This window comes from Corvus cornix, chromosome Z (genome assembly GCF_000738735.6).
Source record: "Corvus cornix cornix isolate S_Up_H32 chromosome Z, ASM73873v5, whole genome shotgun sequence".
Lineage (NCBI taxonomy): Eukaryota > Metazoa > Chordata > Aves > Passeriformes > Corvidae > Corvus > Corvus cornix.
In genome coordinates, this window is record NC_046357.1 from 1,375,874 (window position 1) to 1,398,288 (window position 22,415).

At 42.5% G+C, this 22,415-nt stretch overlaps 1 protein-coding gene across 9 annotated transcripts in view; it reads left to right on the forward strand.

Annotated features, from left to right (window-relative positions):
- The window catches only part of DYM (dymeclin), a 208,775-nt gene that overhangs the window by 164,805 nt on the left and 21,555 nt on the right, over nucleotides 1-22,415 (forward strand). For all 9 annotated transcript variants that reach the window (XM_039566839.1, XM_039566841.1, XM_039566844.1 and 6 more), the window contains 2 exons: nucleotides 3,138-3,320; nucleotides 13,247-13,360. In XM_039566839.1, coding sequence (XP_039422773.1) covers nucleotides 3,138-3,320; nucleotides 13,247-13,360 — 297 coding nt within the window. The remainder of the gene's footprint in view (nucleotides 1-3,137; nucleotides 3,321-13,246; nucleotides 13,361-22,415) is intronic.

Genomic DNA, 22,415 nt, shown 5'->3' on the forward strand with positions numbered 1-22,415 from the left:
GCAAAGCTGCTGAGGATGATGGGTTAGTCCTTGCTTGGCCACACACATTCAGTGTTTCAGCTGTGTTCAGCTGCTCTGAAAGTAATACACAGGGTGATAAACTGCAACAACAAAATGTTTTTGTTAATTTATTTATACCTGTCTTGATGCCATGTCTGGATGAAGAGGGGCCGTAGCTTGATACTGATTATACAGAGCAACAAAACCACATGGCATTTTATCAGCATTACTCCACTGTCTTGTCCAAATGCTGTCCTTGGATTTGTGCTTGTTTTTTCCTTTGTTTTGAAAACTTTTAAACCCTTAGAAATGATTCAATCTCTAATTATAGGAGCAGACAGTTTTCCTGATAATGTATGTGCAGTACAGGGATTCAGTGCCACTTCTCTGTCTTTTATGGAGATCATTCTTCTTAAAAATTCTTTTCTGTGTAGTCAGTTGTGAGTAAAAATCTTCACTGTATCTCCTACTTTTCTTCATGGAGGTCCCAGATTCTTCACCTGGAATGTGGTAGCTGAAATACAGACAGTTGATTCTGTCCATCAGCTCTCAAAAATGTTAAATTTAATTACTGTGCAATAACCTCTGAACCTTTTCATTGTTTGAAGCTGAGCACAGCAGTGTCTCCAACCTGTTGGAAGATGGTTAACAATACTTTCTGTTTCAATTAGCTGATGCATGGGGTTTAAGGTGAACACCTTTTATTAAAAAATATTTAGTTTTTGAAAAGTAGTTGTGTGGTTTGTTACCTTTCTGCTAACTGAATAGATCTCACTTGATCTGAATCATAATATTTCTGTGAAAGTCATGTAGTCTGTGTTTTAGGATAGTGTCTTGGTCACCAGCTCATGCTGTTGCATTGGGGAAAGAATTGTTCCAGTGCTCTCAGAGCTTTTCAAAATACACCATAATACATCATATTCTGAAGTAAATCTGAGTTGATAGGCAAGCACCACTCCGCAGGTGAGTTAGACAGGTCTAATTTTTCTTCAGATTTTTTCTTCAGATCCCAGCTGAAGTAGTTATTTCTATTTTTGTCTAATATTTTCCATTGCATACCCTTCACAACACCTAGCTGGGATGCTGTTTCATAGCACAATAACTAGATAACTACAGGCAGAGGAACCACCTGTGTTTTGAAAGTAAAGATTATTTCTGTCATAGAAGAATGTGATCCCACTGACAGTAATCAGCTTTGTAGGGGTTTCTGCTATCATTGTTAGCTACTACAATGCTAATTTCGGTGGCAAAATCATTAAAGAATAGGAGATACATTCAGAAGAAAATCTGTGTCCTCCACATCAAGTATCATTGCTAAAGAAGGAGTTTTACTGGAATGCATGCACCAGATATACCTCTTCAAACAAGAGTTCCCAAAGATTTCCACTTAAATCTCCCTTGTACATGTAGAAGGTAAGTGTTGGGGATAACCAGACTGAAGTGTGGGAATAAGGATGGGATCTCACTTCTCCATGGTCCTCAGTGTCACAAAAGAAATGGAGGAGCAGGTTAGGGGAATGGTGCTGCCTTCTGCAGGGCCACATCTAGGAGGGAGACTGGGGACAAGGCATGGAGGGACAGGACACAGGGAATGGCTTCCCAGTGCCAGAGGGCAGGGCTGGATGGGATATTGGGCAGGAATTGCTGTCTGTGAGGGTGGGCAGGCCCTGGCCCAGGGTGCCCAGAGCAGCTGTGGCTGCCCCTGGATCCCTGGCAGTGTCCAAGGCCAGGCTGGACAGAGCTTGGAGCAATGTGGGACAGTGGAAGGTGTCCCTGCCCATGGCAGGGAGTGGCACTGGATGAGCTTTAAGGTTCCCTCCAACCCAAACCATTCTGGGATTCTGTGATCTACACTTTTAGGAAGAAATGCGCCTTTCTTTGCACTGAAAGCAGCAAAAGCAAAGTGGTAGCGAAGAATTTTGCTCTTTATGAGTCTAAACAGGAGAATGAAAGTTCCTGTGTTCTCTTCTGCCTCAGTGAGAGCATGCATCTGCCACATGACAGTTCCTACAGTGCTACTTAATAGTAGAAAATAACTGTGCACTGATTGAATGACAGCCCACCAAAACACTGTTGTAACTACTGCCTTGTTATGAAGAATTTAAATGCCTTGTGATAACTCAGAAAATGAACTTGGTGGGCAGTCAGCAAGAGGAAATGTCGGTATTTTCATTGTTCATACCCAGCAGAAAAACTCAGGCTGGTATGGTGTGGTTCACATTCTTGCCAGACCTGTAAAGTCTCACAGTCTAGTTTTTGATGTGATGGAGAGAACCTCATGATACAAACAAGGAAGAATTGCCCTTTTTTACCTATTCCAAGGTAGGACAGACAGCTTTCCAGTCTGAATAACCATATTGGAGATATCCTGATGTGGAGCTCAAGGAGGGACATCCAGACAGCTGGCAGGAGTTCGCATGCCAGCTTGTTCAGCTTAGGAAGTTTGAGTTTCAAAATCATCAGGAGTGATTTGTCAAATGCGCTGACAAAATGAAAAGCTCTACAAGTTTATCGTAGTGTGAAGGCTTAGTGCGCTGTAAAAGGAGATTCCTTTTTTCATTTATTACAAGTGTTCTTCAATGCCAAGAAAATAATTTAAAAAAATAGTCAAAGAGAAAAAGTCTGATAGCAGTGGCAGATGTTCAAGGTGCAATGGTGTTTGATCCAGTCAGTTGTCCTTCTCCTGCCTTTGCTTTTCTCTTTCACCCACTGCTTTTTATTTCTCTCATATTTTTTCTCTCTATTCACTATCCCTCCTTCCTGCATAGGGGCTCAACAGAAAACGTAATAAATTGATTATATGCTGACGTGCTTTTACTTAGAATGGGAAAGGTTGAAAAGACTGTGTTCACTTAACCTTTAGTGAATTTGGCTGATTACAATATGGTAATGCTTTATGTCATGGCTCCTGTTGGGAGAATCAAACTGTGAGGCTGAGTACTAGTAGGATGCATTTCAATTAAAATTTTGGTGATTACTGGAGAAAACAAATTTCTTTCCAGACACATGGATTTGCTCACCATCGAGACATTAACCAGCTAATAGCTTTATTAGTAATAATTACCTGTACACTGCCATTATTACTCAATATTTTACAGTGGAAAAGGACACACTGACCTTTTACTCCTTTCTTAAAGGCGCAAGACCTGAACGTGATCGAGGAAGTGATCCGAATGATGCTGGAGATCATCAACTCCTGCCTGACCAACTCCCTCCATCACAACCCCAACCTGGTGTATGCGCTGCTCTACAAGCGGGATCTGTTCGAGCAGTTTCGCACTCACCCCTCCTTCCAGGACATCATGCAAAATATAGACCTGGTGAGTGATACGTGACTTCAAGGATGGTTACACGTCATTTTGTGATCTCTTTTTACTCTTGAGAGGTGGGAAATATTCATCACCTCTTACCAGTTTGTTTTAAAATGTTGAATTTTTCTTTTCTGTTTTCTGGGCCTGCACTGTGATGACTTCTGGGCAACATAGAAACACAGAGTGCTTTGGGTTGGAAGGGACCTCAAAGATCATTTAGTTCCAACCCTCTAATTTCTTTAACATCCCTTTCCCACATCTTTAACTCAGGACCATCAGAGGGATTTTGAGATGCCTCTGGTAAGAGGTTCCCAAGCTGTGACACCTCTTTCACCCTCCAAAGGGAGGACAGTGTCAGCTTCTCTTGACTGCTCCGTGTTAGAAACCTGCCTTTCAGGGGAGCAAAAGCTAATTTGCATCATCAAACAGTCCTTTTTCTTTTCTCTTATTCCTACCACCAGCCTATTAACGATTACACGGAATTACTTTTAAATAACTAAGGAGCAGGCATTCAGCTGCCTTATTCCCTAGCTGTATCTGGATGTGTGTTGTTTTCACCTGCCAGGTGTTCTCTTCATAGCAACCTTCTGGTTGTGTAAGGAAACATTTTAGAAGAAAACAGAAGAAAATAGCTGTGGATGAGAAGCTGTTACCAGTGTGACTCTCCGCAGAGTATGACTTTGGGAAACAGTTGTTACTTATTTCTGCATCTGATTGTAGTTTTAATGTTCATATGGAGAGCCTGAGCTTCTGCTAGAAAAATCTGAAGCATTACAAATGTTTCTCTGTCTTATAGTCAATATTTGCAGAGCTGAGCAATGCTTGAAGCCACACTATGATCACTGGATGCAAAATACTGGAAGGGAGGGCTGAGCAGGGTGCTGAGTCTCTGGATGCAGTGAATAACACATTAATGTGTCTAATAATCTTCCGAATTTCTGTTTTGATTTGCTTTTAATTACAGAAGATTGACAGATACCTGATTGCCCATAAAGGAAAGTAATTTTAAATGTGGAACTGAAATCCTGCTCTGTACCTATTCCTTCCTCTTCTGTTCTCACTTCACAGTTTCTGGTCATGCAAGAGTTTGGGGAGTGGAGGACTTGAAGCTCAAAACTCTCCAAACTTTCAGCAGCTGCAGACTACAGGCAGCATGATACTGTCTGCATGATTAGAACAATATGTCTTCAGGTTGTGTAAAGAGTATATGGTGCACTGAAGATAACAGTTGTCTACATTCCTGACTGAGATAGGGACCTTCCCTGGTTACTTGCCCACATCCAGGATAGCTGGTGGTGGCCAGATCCTTCTGCTTGCAGCCCTGTGCCTCCCACAGACAGCAGCACGTCCTTTCCTTTGTAACACTTAAATGTAGGTTTTCCTCAACAATTTAAACAATTCCTCCCCAAAACTATTTAATATTGGGTTACAGCATAATGCCAGTTACATTCAGAAACTATTTAAAGCTTTCCAAGGGAGCATGTTGAATTTTTAAATAGCTCCTTTGTTAGAGAAGCAAGGATGTCAAAAAAAGAATTTTTTTAATTTTTTTTTTTAAATGTACCTGTCACCATCTGGCAAGTGGTAAGAGCTGTCAGGCTTGTAGATCTGAATAAAAGATGAGATTCATCTGACTCCTTGTCTACCCTGTCACGTCCTGCACTTCATACACAGTTTTGGCAGCACCATACAGAACCAGTCTTTGTCTTGTGTGCTGCAGCCAGAATGTTCTAACTGGTCTTGCTGTCCCTTGAAACAGTGGCAAATCATGTTAGTTTTACTGCACACATTGCAGGGAGCTTGTCTGGGAACTATGTGGGCAAGATCTGAGAAGAAACAAAATGAGTTTCTGTCTCCAAGAACTTACCAGGATTTTCTCTGCAGTGGTGGAGCTGGGAGCTCCGTCCTCACAGCTGTATGGGACACTGTGGATGTCTGAAATGTAGCTGTGCTCTAAAAGGAGTCAGAGAAAAAAACCCTAAAGGTCTGGCTCAATAAATTTCTAAACTGTATGTTGCTGGAAGCTGGGAGGATATACCTTTGGGAAGATCTCCCTGTTCTTGACTTGCTCTTACATTCTTACTTTAACATCCATCCCGGCCTGCTTTCAGACAGAATAGTGAGCTGGCCAGGTTTTTCGTGTGACCAAGGCTAGTTATTCAGAAGAGGACGGAGCCACCAATTTCCTGTGTGTTGGAGAGCTATTTTGGGTTTCAAGCTGTTGTGATCAATGGAATTTTGTGGCCCAAATTGTGTAAACTGTAGATGGAAATGGTAAATGTTGCAACTTTTGGTAATGGAAGAGTGGTCATGAAAAACTACTTTTCTGAAGCTCCCCATGTCTGCAGGGGCTCTGCTACATCCTGACTCCCTCTCTTGGTACTTTGTCTGGTCATAAACAGCAGAGTAGGTTTGGATTATCTGCACCCATGCTACAGTGGAACCAGAAGTGTAATTTTTGACAATGGCATTTAGTGACAGGACAAGGGGCAGTGGCTTCCCATTGCCAGAGGGCAGGGATAGATGGGATATTGGGAAGGAGTTCCTGGCTGTGAGAGTGGTAAGGCCCTGGCACAGGGTGCCCAGAGCAGCTGTGGCTGCCCCATCCTTAGAAGTGTTCCAGGCCAGGTTGGATGGGGCTTGGAGCAACTTGGGATAGTGGAAGGTGCATTGGGATTGGACTAGATGGTCTTTAAAGGTCCCTTCCAACCCAAACCATTCTGGGATTCTGCCATTCAAATCATCAGATAGCTCTAGAGATTCACGTGAGCAGGGGGTGCCTGTTATGCACTTTGTCACTCTGACATCCCCCTGCTCCAGCAAATTCTGCCCCCAATTGATGAAAGATTCTCCGACTGTAAACTGCAGTCCAGATTTGTATTTCATAGAGAAATACTAAGAGACAGTGTGATAATGGTTCATACTACAGAAATCACACCAAAACACAGAGCATGTAAAATCTGTAATGAGTTTTGGGCACCAGAACAGTTGCCAGTTTGCCTTGTCAAGAATGTATAAAATAGATACGACATATAAAGACTTAAATGCTTATTATTTTTACTCTGTTGCACATAATGTACTCATCAGCCAAAAGGAAGCATGGAAGAGGTGAAAAGGCTAAAAATTTGATGAAGAATTAATTGGAGAATGTACTGGGGATGTAATAATGAGTGGTTGACAGTGCAAATAGAAAAAGGTATCTGCTGCAATTCTGTGTGTATGCAAGCAAAGAATAACCCAGAGGTGTTCTCTAAGCCTACTCACACTGGTGACATCTTAGTTGGATTACTCTGGGTTTAGAATCTCAGAATCATTTAGTTGAAAAAGACTTTCAAGACCATGGAGTCCAGCCATTACCCCAGCACTGCCAAGACCATCACTAACCCAAGTCCCCAGTAAATGTCTTTTAAATCCCTCCAGGGATGGGAACTCCACCACTGCCCTGGGCAGCTGTACAGCCTTTCCATGAAGGAATTTTCCCCAGTATCCAAACTGACCCTCCCCTGGCCCAGCCTGAGGCCGTTCCCTCTCCTCCTGTCCCTGTTCCCTGCGAGCAGAGCCCGACCCCCCCGGCTGCCCCCTCCTGTCAGGGACTTGTGCAGAGCCACAAGGTCCCCCCTGAGCCTCCTTTGCTCCAGCCTGAGCCCCTTTCCAGCTCCCTCAGCCGCTCCTGGGGCTCCAGCCCCTTCCCAGCTCCGTTCCCTGCCCTGGACACGCTCCAGCCCCTCCATGTCTCTCTTGTCCTGAGGGGCCCAGAGCTGTCCCCAGCACTGGAGGTGCCTCAGCAGTGCCAGCACAGGGGACGGGCCCTGCCCTGGGGCTGTGGCCACACCCTGGCTGGGACAGCCCAGGGGCCATTGCCCATCTGGGCACCCCTCGGCTCATGCTCAGCTGGCACCATGAAAGAAATTCCAGGTAGGAATAAGAGCTGAAGGTGCTGATTTGCCAAAGGAAGGCTGAAGTGATGTGGTATTTTTCAAATAAAATGCTGCAGTGAAGGGAAATGGAATAATCTCTTTCACATACTTGTGGGTTTGCAGGTCATAAGGGAAGACTTTTCCAAGGTTAGTAATAACGAAGCACTGTGATAGGTTTTCAGGCACTTCAGCATTGGAGACCTTTGGATAGCAGACGTTTGGAATCATGGCACTGGGGCAGAGGACAGACCAGCATAGGTCTATAGGCACAGGTAGATGTGGGGATGCCTCTGCAGCCCCACCAGAGCTCAGACCAGAGCAGGAATTGCCCAGGCTACCTACAGTACAGACCTGGCCAGTAACTCTGGGCTGTTCCTCAGGATTTGGACCATTCAGATTACTCTGGAGATAGTACATAATCTCTGTGTGCTTCATCATTGAGGCAAAAACAGGTGAATGTGTAAGAATCATCAGTGTATTGAACACTTTTTGTTGAAAACTATTTATTTGCCTCTGTGTTTTTATAAATCATCTAAAAATCACAATTGCCAGCTGATTTGGAACATATGGGAACCATTAATGCTGTGAAGAAGAAACTGGAATCAAAATACCTTCTGTTTCCCATTACTTGACTTTTCATTTTAGAAAGCCATTTTAGCAGGAGATAGTGCATCTTGTTTAGCTAAAATGGGATATTCTTCTGGATGGTGAACAGAGAGGAATGCTATGGTTCTTCTTCTGGCCTTGTGCAGAAGTATTTCAGCTGGGAGCTGTCTATATGCCTCCACTTCAGAGGTGGTCTATAATTTGTTCAGCCACCTCAGATATGTCAGGAATTTGGTGGAGAATCTTCGCTTATCATTCCTAAAGATGTATTTGGTTCATGGCCACAGTGAGAACTCCTTGGCTTTCACTGCTCATATTTCCTACGAGCGAACGACTGATACCAGGTGGTGGAACAGGCCTAACTAGGAGCTGCTAGAATTTTGTTTGCAAAGTAGTCTAATAGACATCAGGAGGTCATCAGGGAGCAATGGCTTAGTGATGCAAAGGACTCGATTGATGCAATTTCCTACAAGGAGTTTAATTCTCCAGAGACATTTCCCTGCTAGATCTTAAAATCAATCAAGTTGTCTTTGCTCTGGCATATAGCAACCCCTATTGTAAGACCTGCAGGACTTAAGAACTAAGTTTTTATGGCTTTCCTTAAAATGCCCTTAAAAAAACCTTGATCCTGCTGATTACCAAAGCCTGGCTAAATACTCTAAGGATTTGGGGGTTTTGGTGGGTTTGGGTTGGGGTTTTTTTTTGTTGTTGTTTGTTTGCTTTGGGGGATCTTTTAGCCTGTTTTTTTCTCCTCACTCCTACACCCTAGGAGTGGAGAGCAGAATACCTGGAAAAGCTCATGTGTCCTTGAACATGCTCCTCACTTCAAAGCAATTCCGAAAAATACAGTACTTGAAGTCTACTGATTACCCTCTTGATTTTCTATTGAATCACCCAAAGCTGTTTCACCCCTTTTTAAATCAGTAGGGTTGGCTTTGACTCCTGTTTGCTCCAGTATGACTACTGGATACCAAATGTAGCTGTGATTTATGTTTCCCTATGGAAGCTACTTAGTTGAAGTGCTAATCTTGTGGTACTTTACAACGAGAGGTTTGTTTTCTTGTTTTCTTCTCCATTTGCTGTGCCATCAGTACACCATATTACTCTCCCAGTGGTGAACGTGGCTGGAAATAAAATGCTCAAAGTGTTTCTTTCAATCATTTTTCAAGGGAAACAAAATTGACAAATACAGGTTCACGACATATTCATTTTGTGCCAAGTGATTTTTTTCTTCTGTCTTGCAGAGCTGACCTTTGCAGTTGCAGGCAGAGGAGGCAGCAACGTGTTGTACTGTTATTTTTAGCTGGAGGAGAAGGAGAGGAGCTGTCATGTTCCTTAGGCAGCAGCACTGCCTGGGCTGCCGCAGGCCTCACGGCACTTCAGCATCTGCTGACAGAATCCAAGTGGAGGAAACATCTTGCCCTTGATAGCTTTGCTGTTGGCATGCTGTAAAGGGAAATACTTTGTTACTTCAGCCTTGCAGCCCAATTGAAAACAATAGTTGGGTGAAATAACAGACTCTCTGGTTGTTCCCTCACAATCTTAATCTCCAAAACCTAAAATATTGCCTTTAAATGAAAAATGTTTCTAAATCATTCTAATCTTGTAGTACTTTTAATCTCTGGCAATACCTTGTAAGTTTACTGTTTAGAAAACAAAAGAAAGTGTAAGTTTCTCACGGAAAATTGATCTCTAGGAAGAAATTCTTCACTGTGGGAGTGGTGAGGCCCTGGCACAGGTTGTCCAGAGCAGCTGTGGCTGCCCCATCCGTGGAAGTGTCCCAGGTCAGGTTGGATGGCGCTTGGAGCAGCCTGGGACAGTGGAAGGTGTCCCTGCTCGCGGCAGAGAGCTGGCACTGGATGACCTTTAACCTTCCCAACCAAACCATTCCATGAGTCTATGATTAAAGGCAGTTTTGGAAATCACTATAGAAAAGAGTTTTTGTTTAGAAATTTCAGTGGTGTTTTAATACAAACCTTGGCAATGCCTGAGCTGGAGGTGGCCAAGCCAGGTCCCCTGTGCCAGTCATACCACACGTCTGGGTACCTTGCACAGCCAGGATTAGACTCAGCACAGGGCAAGGCTCTCCATACACTGTTTTATCTGGACAGGGATCAGATATTCCTGATGAGGGGTTGTCTAATCCTGGATTAGACATGCCTTTTAATCTCTGTTAATATGGAAGCCAGACTGGAGAGAGAGCTCTTTAGAGTGGGTTATGTTCCTTCATGGAGAAGCCTTTCAGTGCTCAGCATGACTAGGAAAAAAATAATTCACAGCAACTTGTGGAGTTTCTTCTTACTCTTCTTCTTAAGCAGTCTTTGCAGTTGTTTTCTATTTCCTTAGACCAGCTGCCCAAATAATTAGTGAGAAAATTAATTTTCAGAGTATCAGGAAGACACCATCTCTCAGCCTTGTTTATTTGCCCTAAGATCTGGGGGTTTTCTATTCGTCCAGTCATATGCTCAGTTGGTTTTAAAACATGTACTAAAACCTGAAACTCATTTAATACTATTCACCCAGTTTATTTTTTCTGGTTCATTTTACTTTCCATTGGACAAGGAGTTGAAATCTGTTAATTTTAATTTTTATTTTAAATTCAGCTCTGTTATTTAAGTGTAGAAGATAATTAAAGCTCTTTCAAAGGAAAAGGCTACTCTTCCTTAATATGATGCTGAGCTGTTATATTTTTGTGTTTGACTAGATTAGTAGGAAAAGTGTTAGACTCTCTGCTACAGAGGTTGGAGCTTGCCATGAGGGAATGTAATACTGGATGCTTTTTGGTTTTATTCATGATCTGGAGCTAACAAGCAAATGCCTTTTTTAGGATGTCCTGTATATAATTAATCTTCTTTTATTTTTTCTTTTTGCTTTTCTGTTTTCTTACTTTGTTGGGGTACATGTTGGGTACCTGACTGTCTCGTTGGGCTATTGTGCTCTCAAGATCCAAAAGAGAAGTTCTCCATTTCTATATTGTTTGAAGGCAAATAACACCAAGAGATAAGTACCATTATTAAAGTAGATATTTTTAATTTTAGTCATCAACTACATATCAAAAATAGCCATTCAGAGTTCTCTAAAATGCTGACATAGCCTGAAAATACTGGAAGCCTGTCTTACTTTTGTTCTTTTGAAATATAACCCAAAGAAGATTAGTACCTTTGCCACAAAAACATAAGTCTTTTAAAAACATGTTAAGATTGAAGGGTTTGACTTCCCAAAATAGGAAACATCAGAATTCAGGGAGTATTTGTGAGCTTCATTCAGTTTTTTTACACATTTGCATTATGATAGTATTTTATCCTTTTGATTAAAAGCTAAATATTAAGTTTTGCTTTTGTTGTGGTTTAGCAGAACTTGAGCTAACAAGGCAGTGCCACTGGGATGGATTCTTTGCAGGAGCCTGCCCTGGGCGAGGATGGGTTTCACCAGTGATTATTGACAACAGAGGAGTGTTGAAATGCAGGAAGATGTTTTTTTTCTTTCAAAGTTTGCGGGCAACTTGCTCGTTCCTCTGTGAGCTGTGTATCCTTCACCAGCAATTTGTCCCAAACTCTGTGCCAAAACCATGTCAGCCTCACTCTGAGGTCCTCACGCTCTTTGCACAAGCTGTTTCTTGCTGTTTTACTCTGTTATTTCTGGTCCCTCTCTCCAGCTCCTTTGCTTATGAACTCAGCACATTTTCCTACTCCTATTTTTTTTGAGGATCAGAGATCACAGTGCTCCACCAGGCCCTTATCTCTAAGAATGTAAAAGCCTACCTGCAGCATCTGCCAGAGGCAGTGAAATTCTCCCTTTCTGCTCAAGTATGGACATAATCATAGGGACAGCATGGAAGATTAAACCTGAATTTTCTCTTGACTGATTTCCATACTTCTGTTGTTAGAAACAAAACAAAACTAGAAAAAACCAAAACAAATAAACCAAACACGAAAATCCCATAACAACCCCAAAAAGCAACTTTTAGCAACTTTAGTCTGCCTGCATCTCATTCACTTGGTGCAAGAATTTCTAGAGATCCCAGCAAGTCTTTCAGCTTGAAACAAGGGCTGGGCTTTCAGCAGGGGGAGTCACAAACAGGAACAACAAATTTGAATCTCACAGTAATCAAGCCATCAGCTGTCTTTGTTTTATGAACAGCAGCTGAGCTGGGAGGCATAATTAGGGTAATGGTTTCTGGCTCCAGCTGTGTCTCGCTACAGAACAAAGAGAGCTCAGCAGAGATTCTGTAGTATAATACACTTTTCCCCCCTTCTACTTGGGAGAATTAACGAAGATTACTTGATGGACTGGGACTGTGATTCAGATACAAGTGAACATCAGTATTTTTCCACAGAGAGTGTGTCCAAAGCTCACAGGATTTTGCAGAAGCTACTATCACCATTGTGCTTGCCTCCAGCCTAGGGGTAGCCAGGTTCTACCAAGTGCCTCTTGTGGTACTTCCAGAGAACTCTAAGTAGGTGTTGAAATTTTTCCCCAGACCCTTTTTGTGTTGTTCTGAGTCCTGGATCCCCTGTGTGACTGAGGAGCTTCCCTGGGATAAGGGATGGGCTTTGCAAAGTGTGTTCTTTTGGATGAAAGGAGCTATAGAAATCGAGGTTTTCTGATGTCCCACATGGAGAACTGCCGGTGGGATGTCTGGTGTGACCTACTGAGCTTGGAGAGGGATAAAAGTTAAAGCCTGACCTAGCTGAGTTCTAGCTAACAAGGACCAGCTGGGTCACAGAAAAGGGGGTGGGGAGGGGAATATGGGGAAAATCATCTTGGATTCACTAGGGGGATGTTTGGAAGATGAGAAGAAATGTGCAGGTCCTTGGGCCTAGCATGCAGGATGTAGAAGGTATGTGCGGCACTTGGGGTGGATAATCTGGGTAGAAGAGGAGCTTTGTGGGCTTTCTTCTCACCATCCACTTGCTGTGGCTTTGAGTGCTGCACAACCCCCAGGAAATGATGTAGTCTCTCATACTGAGATACTTAATAGTTGTCTTAAAGCCTTTTGTCCAGAAGTCAGTGAAACTATAGTGATTTTACTTTAATGCTTCACAATCAAGGTAAATTTCTAGCTCAAATTATAGAAAGACTGGAAGAACTCAAAAGCCTGATGGGCAGAACTGACAGAGAGAAATATAGGCATATGTCAGTGCACAGTACTTGAAAATGTAAATTTATTAATTCAGCTCTGTGTGTTAAATTGTAAAATTATCTGTCTGTTAAAAATGACTGCAGGAGGATGCTGAGAGTAGCGCTAACTTGACATTAAAAAAGTCTCCCTGGCTGTGACACAGGCAATAACGTGATTATTCATAAAGAAGTGGAGATACAGCAGTGCCAAAAAAGAAGATGACAGCTTTGTGTATAAATTGATCCAAAGATCTCTTCTATTTATTTATGTGCTGTGATGTTTCATTCCAGGTGATCAGCTTTTTCAGCTCCCGATTAGAGCAAGCTGGAGCTGAACTGTCAGTGGAACGAGTTCTGGAAATCATCAAGCAAGGGGCTGTTGCTTTGCCCAAAGACAGGCTAAGAGTAAGTGCTCAAGATCTCATCACTTAAAGTGTACTGTTCCAATCAATTACACATATATATGCCCTTTATATCTGTTACATTAAAAAATCATCTCTCCTATCAGTAGTGACTGATAAGTGATTATACTGTCGATTGCCATATGTGTATGTTTTCATTTAAATTCCTAATTTTTGCTAAGTGTTTGGGTGAGTTTTTGTGATTAGTTAATAAATTGAAGCGTGTGGAGGAATTAAAATTTTGCTGAAGCTAAGGTTTTCTTCATCATATCCTGAAGATGCAGGCTTCTCTCTCCATCTGTTGTTTAGTTATGCTGTAACCAAACACTGATAATTCTCTCTTTTGATTAATTTCTTGTTCTGTTTCTAGTGCTCTGCACCTCTGTCTGGGTCTATATTAAATGCTATAAAGATAAATTTTGCAGGCTTTAGTTGAGAATTACCCAACCTAGTGAAAATCAGTTCAGAACCTGTAGGTCTAGTCAACATGATGATGAGCTTTATCTATAATCCTGAGCAGTCCCCTCCATTCGTTTCTGAGAATGTCTCAAATCTCTTGAGGGATTTACCAACTTGACAGGTTTTGTGAGGCTAAAATCCATTAATGGTTGTGTGATGTTTAAATACTGCAATAAAGAAATCTGTGTAAGTGGGTAAGTAAGCAAATGGGAGCTGTGTGTGTTTTTTAAACACGATGAATCTTGTTTCTCTGTTATGCCAAGTGTATTTTAAATACTGTCTGTTTTCTGAAGAACTATTTTTGTTCCTACTCTGTGATAAGAGAGTGAGAGCACCATTTCTTTTGTGGTAACTTTAGTAAAATATCCTCTGATAAGGCACACTGAGTCTATACGGCCTCTGGCGACAGCTGGTAATTTATTTATACGCTGGTAATTTTAAAACACCCAGTGGGAATTTTCTAGCTGGCTGCATATACTAATGTCTTTCCTGCAGTTCCCTGTGTCCCTGAGATGGCACATCTTCAGTCACTCAGACTGGATTACTTTGGGAGAGGCTGGTCTAGAGTCCGAGTCCTGAGCCGCAGTACAGGAATAGCCTGAGTAACACCAGCGGAGGTGTTGGATCCAAATCCAGCCCTTCAGGTTGTCCTTTCTAGTGGTGGTGCTGTGAATACAGAGGAACACTGAAACTTTGGCTGTTTCTATGACAACTATGTGCAGATAATTAAAAGCTCTTATATTGAGGCTACAGTGATTCCTTCTTGACACAGAGCCATCACCAAATAAATTAACTGCTTAAAAAAAACCTGACATGTAAGGCCACAATTTACAGAAATGCTGTTTCTGGAGTGAAATCCCATCAAGTTTAAATTTTCTGCATTAATGATGTACACTATTCAAAATTATATAGTTACATTGCCACTTGAAGCAACAAAACAGTAGTTTTTGGTGTGTGCCAAGTTCTGTAAGTCCTCACCAAATGGTTGAGTGCTTCCAGTTTTAAGGGTGCTTAGTGTTTCTTGGAGTACTTCCCTTTCCTCTGGAGCACTTGAGTTTCAGGACAGACTTACAAAGTGAATACAGACAGCTTGGCACATAAGTCTTCTATACTGCCCACTTACACCTACTGGGTTTTGTCTTTTTTTTCTTTTTTTTTTTTTTTTCTCTTTGGTTTCCTTTTTTTCCTTTTTTTTTTTTTTTTTTTTTCCTTTTTTAATACTTTTGCTGATTAGCAGTTTGGCCAGAGCAAAAGTGTGTGTGTGTGTATATAGATATATATGGATAAATATATGTATTGTCATGAATTTGTACGTGCAAATAACATCCTTCCTTTGCACAGATAGTGACAAGGAGCATCACACGTTTCCCTCCTGTAGAAATGGCCTTGTGAGTCTTCGTGCCCTCTGTCCTTGTGCCTCTCTCCTGGAGTCTCCTAGTTCCTCAGGTCTTCCCACTTCAGTCTCTGAGGTTTTCAGGGGAAGCTATTCTAAAGCTCGACAAACTCATATTAAGATCGGACTGAAGATATAGTTACACAATAACTCTGGCAACTCTGAGACATTTCAGCAGCTAAATAAAGGAGAAAGCTTTAATCCTTATGTCTTTAATGACACTCTCTGGGCAAGTCTGGATGGGTGGGAGCAGCCCTACCCACACTGGCTTTGATGGCACCTTTCAGGGAGTTGTGCAGAGCCACAAGGTCCCCCCTGAGCCTCCTTTGCTCCAGCCTCAGCCCCTTTCCCAGCTCCCTCAGCCGCTCCTGGGGCTCCAGCCCCTTCCCAGCTCCGTTCCCTGCCCTGGACACGCTCCAGCCCCTCCATGTCTCTCTTGTTGTGAGGGGACCAAAACTGTCCCCAGGACAGGGGTCAGATTGTGCCCAGCCAGCTTGGACAGTGTCTGCAGAAATGGTGAATCTGTTGGATCTGTGTTGACACAACCTACACGTAACTCCAGTGTGCAAAGCTGTGGAGTTCAATCCCAAGAATATATATACATCAGCTTTGCAGTTAATTGTTAGCTAATTTTCAAGCCATTCCTGCCTTTTGTGCCACAGCATACTGAAGTACTGTAAAGTACAGGAGACCCTGCAGAGATATTATTCCTGCCTCCTAGAAATAACCATCTTCAGCTGAAGCACTCTGGGGGAGGCGGTTGAAACACGGATATGATTTGGAAAATGAGGGCTGAGGCAGAGCTTTTACTCACTCACTTCCCTGCAGCTCAGACAATGTTGGTTTTTCTCTGGTGTGTAAGTACCTAATGTATGCACGGTTTTTTTCAACTGAATGTTTTCAAGTTGCTTATCTTGGCCTTTGTCAAAGAAGTGAGCATTCAAGAGGCGCTACATGTATTCAGGTCCTGAGTCTGTTGCTTAGCCCATAGTTCAAACATGAATCAACATCAACTAAAAATAACAGCACTTAAAGCCACGATCTTCATCTGCATAATGGAGCTTATAAGTTTGGGAGCACACCCTGGTGCTCCTGCTTCCTTCCACAGTGGGAAGCAGCACGAGATGCAAAGTGAGCATGTGTAGTAACAGTAGGTCATGGATAAATATATATATATGTGTGTGTGTGTGTCTGTGTCTGTGTTAGGAAAGATATCCTGCATTTTCTTAGCAAATAATTATTGGGAAATGGGAGATCTAACTCAGATTTTCCTTCCAGTCCTGGAGCAGTCTGACTGGAGACAAACAATATAATTAGCGTTATTTTAAGCATATGCTTTTAGCTGTGTACTGTGTAAGGCCAAGAAAGTCCAAGCTGAGCAATTAGCCTTTTAGAAGACTTCTGCACAAACAGAGAGATAAAGGGCAGGTGCTGAAATCAAGAGCTGGTTATTTCTCCCTCAGTCTGTGGGAGGAGATAAATGAAGTTAATATGCCCGGAATGGAGGCAGAAGCCATGGCGTGGAGATAGAGCTGTCTCCTTCGCAGATGAGCAGCCCACAATCCAGGCTCCCTGCTATATTGCAGAAGCTTATTAAAGGCAATTTAGAGATCATAGTGATAGGTGAAAATTGGCCTCATTCTTTCTTTTTCTTTATTTTTTTTTAAAGTTCTCAGTCTGCCTTTCTTCCCTTTGGTGAACTATCTGTACTTTCAGGATTAGGAGAGTGAGAGAAGCAGTACCGTGTCTGGAGCCTGTGACTTATCTCAGGATTTCAAGGGGAGTTAGCCAGCAGATAACCACGCTTCTGCAATAAGTGGGAAAACTTGTTTCAAATGCCAGCTAGTGACTGGAAGCTGACATTAGGTTTCATGGAATGATCACTCTTGGGAGGCCACGTTTAATGCTTTATAAAAGAAAAGTTCCCATTACCTAAGCCACTTAAGATGGAGATTTGTTTTTCATGAGCATTTTCTGAGCTGCTTGTGTTTTTCTCCTACTCGTTTTCTCCCCATGTCAATGAGTATTTTGTCATCAGTGTGCACTCGGTCAGATGTTCTTTGTGTGCTATGCAGACGTGCCATTATGCCTTCAGCTCTCACCTTTTTGGTATGGTACAAAATTTAATATTTATTGAAGTGCATTTGAGTTCGATGGGCATTAAAATTTCACAGAATATGTAAAAGGAGCAGAGGTAAAAGCCTTCAGTCTCTTGACAGAACAAGTTTCACTTTAGGTGTTAAAAGCACTTCTCATAGGTTCCCCCTCCTATTAACGATATACATCCAACTCCATCAGCTTCCATTTGTTTCACTGGAAAAAGCTGCTAATCACTGAGGCACCAGGGCACAGGGGAGGAGTAAATTGTCATCATGGTCATGACAGATACTGCCTGGGAGGTGGACCAGAGTAGCTTTGTATCCCTGGCACATCACCCTGGGGTAGAAGCACCAGCACCAGAGTTTCAGCTACAAAAAATGTCATGATATTAACATGATTGTTGACTGCAGTGGCAGTGAATTCAACACCAGATGTCAGGCACAGGTGCTTTGTTAGAATCACAGAATCATTTAGGTTGGAAAAGTCATCCAAGATCACCAAGTCCCACCATTCCCCAGCCCTTCCCAGGCCACCACTGACCCATTGTCCCCAAGTGCCACGTCCATGTGGCTTTTAAATTCCTCCAGGGGTGGGGACTCCACCACTGCCCTTTGGCAACCTATGCCAGGAATTGACAGACCTTTATGTAAAGAAATTTTCCCTAATGTCCAAACTGACCCTCCCCTGGCCCAGCCTGAGGCCGTTCCCTCTCCTCCTGTCCCTGTTCCCTGCCAGCAGAGCCCGACCCCCCCGGCTGCCCCCTCCTGTCAGGGACTTGTGCAGAGCCACAAGGTCCCCCCTGAGCCTCCTTTGCTCCAGGCTGAGCCCCTTTCCCAGCTCCCTCAACCACTCCCCATCGGAGTTGTGCTCATGGCAAATCAGAGAAGAGGAATGGCCATAAAAGAAAGTGCTGTAAAGTCCCCAAAACCAAAGGGGCCTAAACATTCTCTTGGCTTGGGTACTGAGCTCTCTTTGGAAGAATTTTCCTGCTTCTGCAGATGCTCCTCCCAGAGAGGAGACATCATCTGTTGAGCAGTCAGTGGTGCCATCGCACCATGCAGAGGGACAGGACGTGGGCAGCCCTGCACAGCACCCAGGTGGCAAAGGAAACTGGTAGTGTTCCATATATATGCACCCTGTTGATCCAAAGAAACTGTCCATTGCCCCATTTCTATTAGAATTGCTCCTGATTATGATTTTTTTTTTTTCCCCTCCACTGTGCTACTGTCCTTAGTCCTGAGTGGTTGTTATTTGGCCACAGCAAGATGCTGGATTCAGGATCCAGACCAGTGGTCTTTAATAATCCAAATTAAACCTTGGGGCAGATCTGTAATTGCTTTAAAAGCTGTGTACAGCTTTCTTGTGTTTGTTTTACTGCTCTAACACTTTCGCTGCTGTGGGGTTTTTGGTGGAATAGTTCACAAATTAACTCTGTGTGACACTGTAAAAAAGTAGGGACAGAGGAGTTTCAGAGACCAGCAACTCATTTACAGAGCTCCAGGGCACAGCACTAAGCAAGAGAGACAGAAAACTTCCTTAAAAAATAAATTCATCCAGTTCTTCCTGATTTTTTTTTTTTTTTTTTCTGGCTCAAAGGTCAAAGTTCTTATTACAGTGGAAGCTGATTGTGTCTTATACATCCCTCGGTCTGACGCTAGGCAGGCATCTATAACACAGACTTCCTTTTGCTGACCCTCAGCTGCTGTTAACCCTTAACCTGAAGAAGATCAGATTAGTGACAGAAGTGTAAGAAACTTTTAAACAAAGTGCTTTTTGGGCCTTTCCAGAACACTGACCATATGCTAAGAATAAGAGTATTTATGGATTGTATATTTCTTTCTGACAATTTATACCCTCAATTAAGGTGTCAGACTTCCCTGCTTCCGTGAGCTGACCTGTGAGTGATGGACAATAACTCATGTTTCTTTTGAAGGCATTTGTTTTAGAGGTCGGCTTCTCAGAGACCTCGAGTAAAGAAGAATATACTCCACATCCCTTGAGAAATATTATTTGGGGTAATCAAAATTCCAGGGGGAAAAAATGATCTTGAAAGTTTTGATGGGCTTTGTGGTCAGAAAATAACTTATCATTGTGAAACTGTGAGCAGTTGAAGACATGTCTGCATTCAGCTGACTCTGGCTAATCTTACAGTGGGATTATAAACCTGTCTGTCTGTCTGAGCCAGGGCAAACCCTTATGCAGGTGCTTTTCTATTAATGTAAGCCTGGCTACTTAAATTGGTGAGAATGAGTTGAAACTAAACTGAATGACACCACTTTATAATAAGTATGTCCAAGCAGGAGTTTCTATCATTTAAATCTGTTTAATTAAATGGTGCAAACTTGTGTGTAGGCAAGATCTAAAGTATGTGAAAAATACTATGGAAAAACTGTGATTATTACAGTGCTTGAAGTTAGATACTTGCTGACATAATGCATTGTATGGGAACTCCTGACTTTGTAGTTTGAAACCTTACAGGAAGAAAAATACCTGCATCATCCCAGAAGGGAACAAAAGCTTTGGGGGTTTAGTTCAGAAATAAATACCACCCTCACTTTTAAGCATTAATATGATAATCCACAGAAATATGACTTTAGTAGGAAGTAGGGTTCAGTAGCTAGTTATAATACATAGCATGTTAACAAAAAAATTTGCTTATGTGCCTGGTTGCTTTAACACTGAAAAAGCGAACGGCCAAAGTAAATTCACTTTACCATCTGTGGATTCAAAGTCATGGAATCACAGAATCGTTTAGGTTGGAAAAGCCCTCTAAAATGACGAGTACAACTGTTTCCCCAAGGTGGCCAAGGCCACCACTAACTCATGTCCCTGAGTGCCACATCTGCATGACTTTTGAACACTTAGGTGTTCAAAAGTTTTTGAAATGCGATGACTCCTGTTGTTCCATGGTTAAAAGTGGATTTCAGCAGTCTTTAGAGAGCCTTGTTTGTAGCCATGTGTAATGCAAATACAGCTGATGAGTTGGATTGAATACTAACAACACTTCATTTTCAGAAGCATCCTTCATGTAAAATGGAAGAAATCAGTTAACTTAGAGACTTTAGGGAAAAAGAAATAAATTCTACTGTGGTCCTTAGCAATGTAGTTTGACTTGAAACTTGTGATCCACGGAGCTTCATATTGCTGAACTCAAGGTGTTTGAAATGTTGGCATAGGCTGGCAGTGTGCGTGAGTAATTTATCAAGCATATTATTTATTTATCAAAGTTTGCTTTAGTATTTTTATATTTAAAAAAAACCAAACCAACAAGAATTCTTCTTACAGTTACCCATTCATCTAAGTGTTTGCATGGATTTGTAAAGATTTGGGTTTCTTTGGTGTGGTGTAAGATGAGTCCCTTTGCACACAAGGTCTTAGTTACAGCTGAGTGTTTTATCTGCTTGAGTGTTGCCAGGCCTAGCAGCAGTGGCACTCAAAACCTCTACCTGGCACTCCCAAGGGGAGTTCACTCACGCTGTAACCAACACCATATTTACATGTTACTCTTCAGGCTGTTTGAAAAGGGGATGTGCTTTCCACCTTTCCCCAGTTGTCTTACAAGTGTGAAAATTATACAGGATTACATTCTTTAGATTATTTTTGTAGCATTATAGGGAAAGGGACAAAAAAAAAAAAAAAAAAAACACCAAAAACCACCCCTCAAATTATTCCAGGAAACTAAATTTTTCAAATGTGAACACTTCTGAGAACCCAAACAAGTTAGGTTTGCTTTTACACAGCAGCTGTCAGTCAGTTTTGGGATTAAAACCAGTTTTTTAACTTGAGTTTACTTCAGTGGTTATAAATTCTTTCATGGGGGCGGAGAAAAATAAACAGTAACTTTTGGCATTGTTGACTAGAACAAGAAAAAACCCCAGCTATTTTATTTTGCTTGTCTGCCTGGCACACAGTTAAAAACATACTAATGCTTTTCTGACACCTCCGTATTGAAGAGTAATATAAACATCACTGCAGCATCAACACAGGAAAATATGCATTAGCAAACTTTTGAATCTCTGATCTTTAAACTGTTTCTCATGTAATATCAGTTTCTTATTGTAAAGCACCCAAAAATCCCTTTGAACAAAAAATAGTAATCATGCTTTCAACTTAGAGCACTTGTATAAAGCTTTTCTTCAGAGATGAAGAATAAACTGAGAACTACAGTCTTGTTTTCTTCCTAGTCACTGAAGCATTCATTTCCATGGGGAAAATCCTGCTTTCACTGGGAAATTTTGCTGGTGACTCCAACATTCTCAAGGTTGTCAGGCTTTATCTTCATGCTTAGGAGGTGGTACCAGGCACAATGCGAGCAGGACACCAGGCAGGCCCCAAGGCTTTGTGAATCCCATGGTGAGGAGTGTGTGGCTCACAGTGACTGGTATTAGAAGGAAAGAGGGACTACTGTTTCATGTTGCCCTGCCCTCTCCCTGATTTCCCTGGCTGCTGCTCTGTGGGGATTGCATTGATTGTGTGGTAGCTCAGAAAATGGAGCTGATGCCATGGTCATCAGCCTGGTGAGCATCTCACCAGGCTGATGACCATGCCATGAAAGCTTTGTTTCTGCCTGTGCTGTGTGTGAACAGAGCAGCAAAACTGGGTCTGTGAGCTCCTGACCTTCAGCCACCTCAGCTGGAGTGGATCGAGAGAAGCAGCTCAAGCAAAGATGGGATGGAGGAAGAGCCTTGTTGGCAGGTGCACAGTCAGCTCAAAGGAGCCGGGAGTGACTCGGGTTACACACACCAAATCCATCAGCTTTTGCTCACTCTCATCTTGAATAGTTTACATTTTGTCACCCTTCTTGGTGAATAATTTCTCTTACACAGATTACAATTTAAGTAAGACACTGGTGTCTGAATCCCTTCAATGTACTTTGACTGCTTGTTGTAAGTTTAGGTTAGATTTTGGGAAGAAGTTCCTGGCTGTGAGGGTGGGCAGGCCCTGGCACAGGGTGCCCAGAGCAGCTGTGGCTGCCCCTGGATCCCTGAAGTGTTCCAGGCCGGGCTGGACGGGTCTTGGAGCAACCTGGGATAGTGGCAGATGTCCCTGCCCATGGCAGGGGGTGGAACAGGATGAGCTTTAAGGTTCCCTCCAACCCAAACCATTC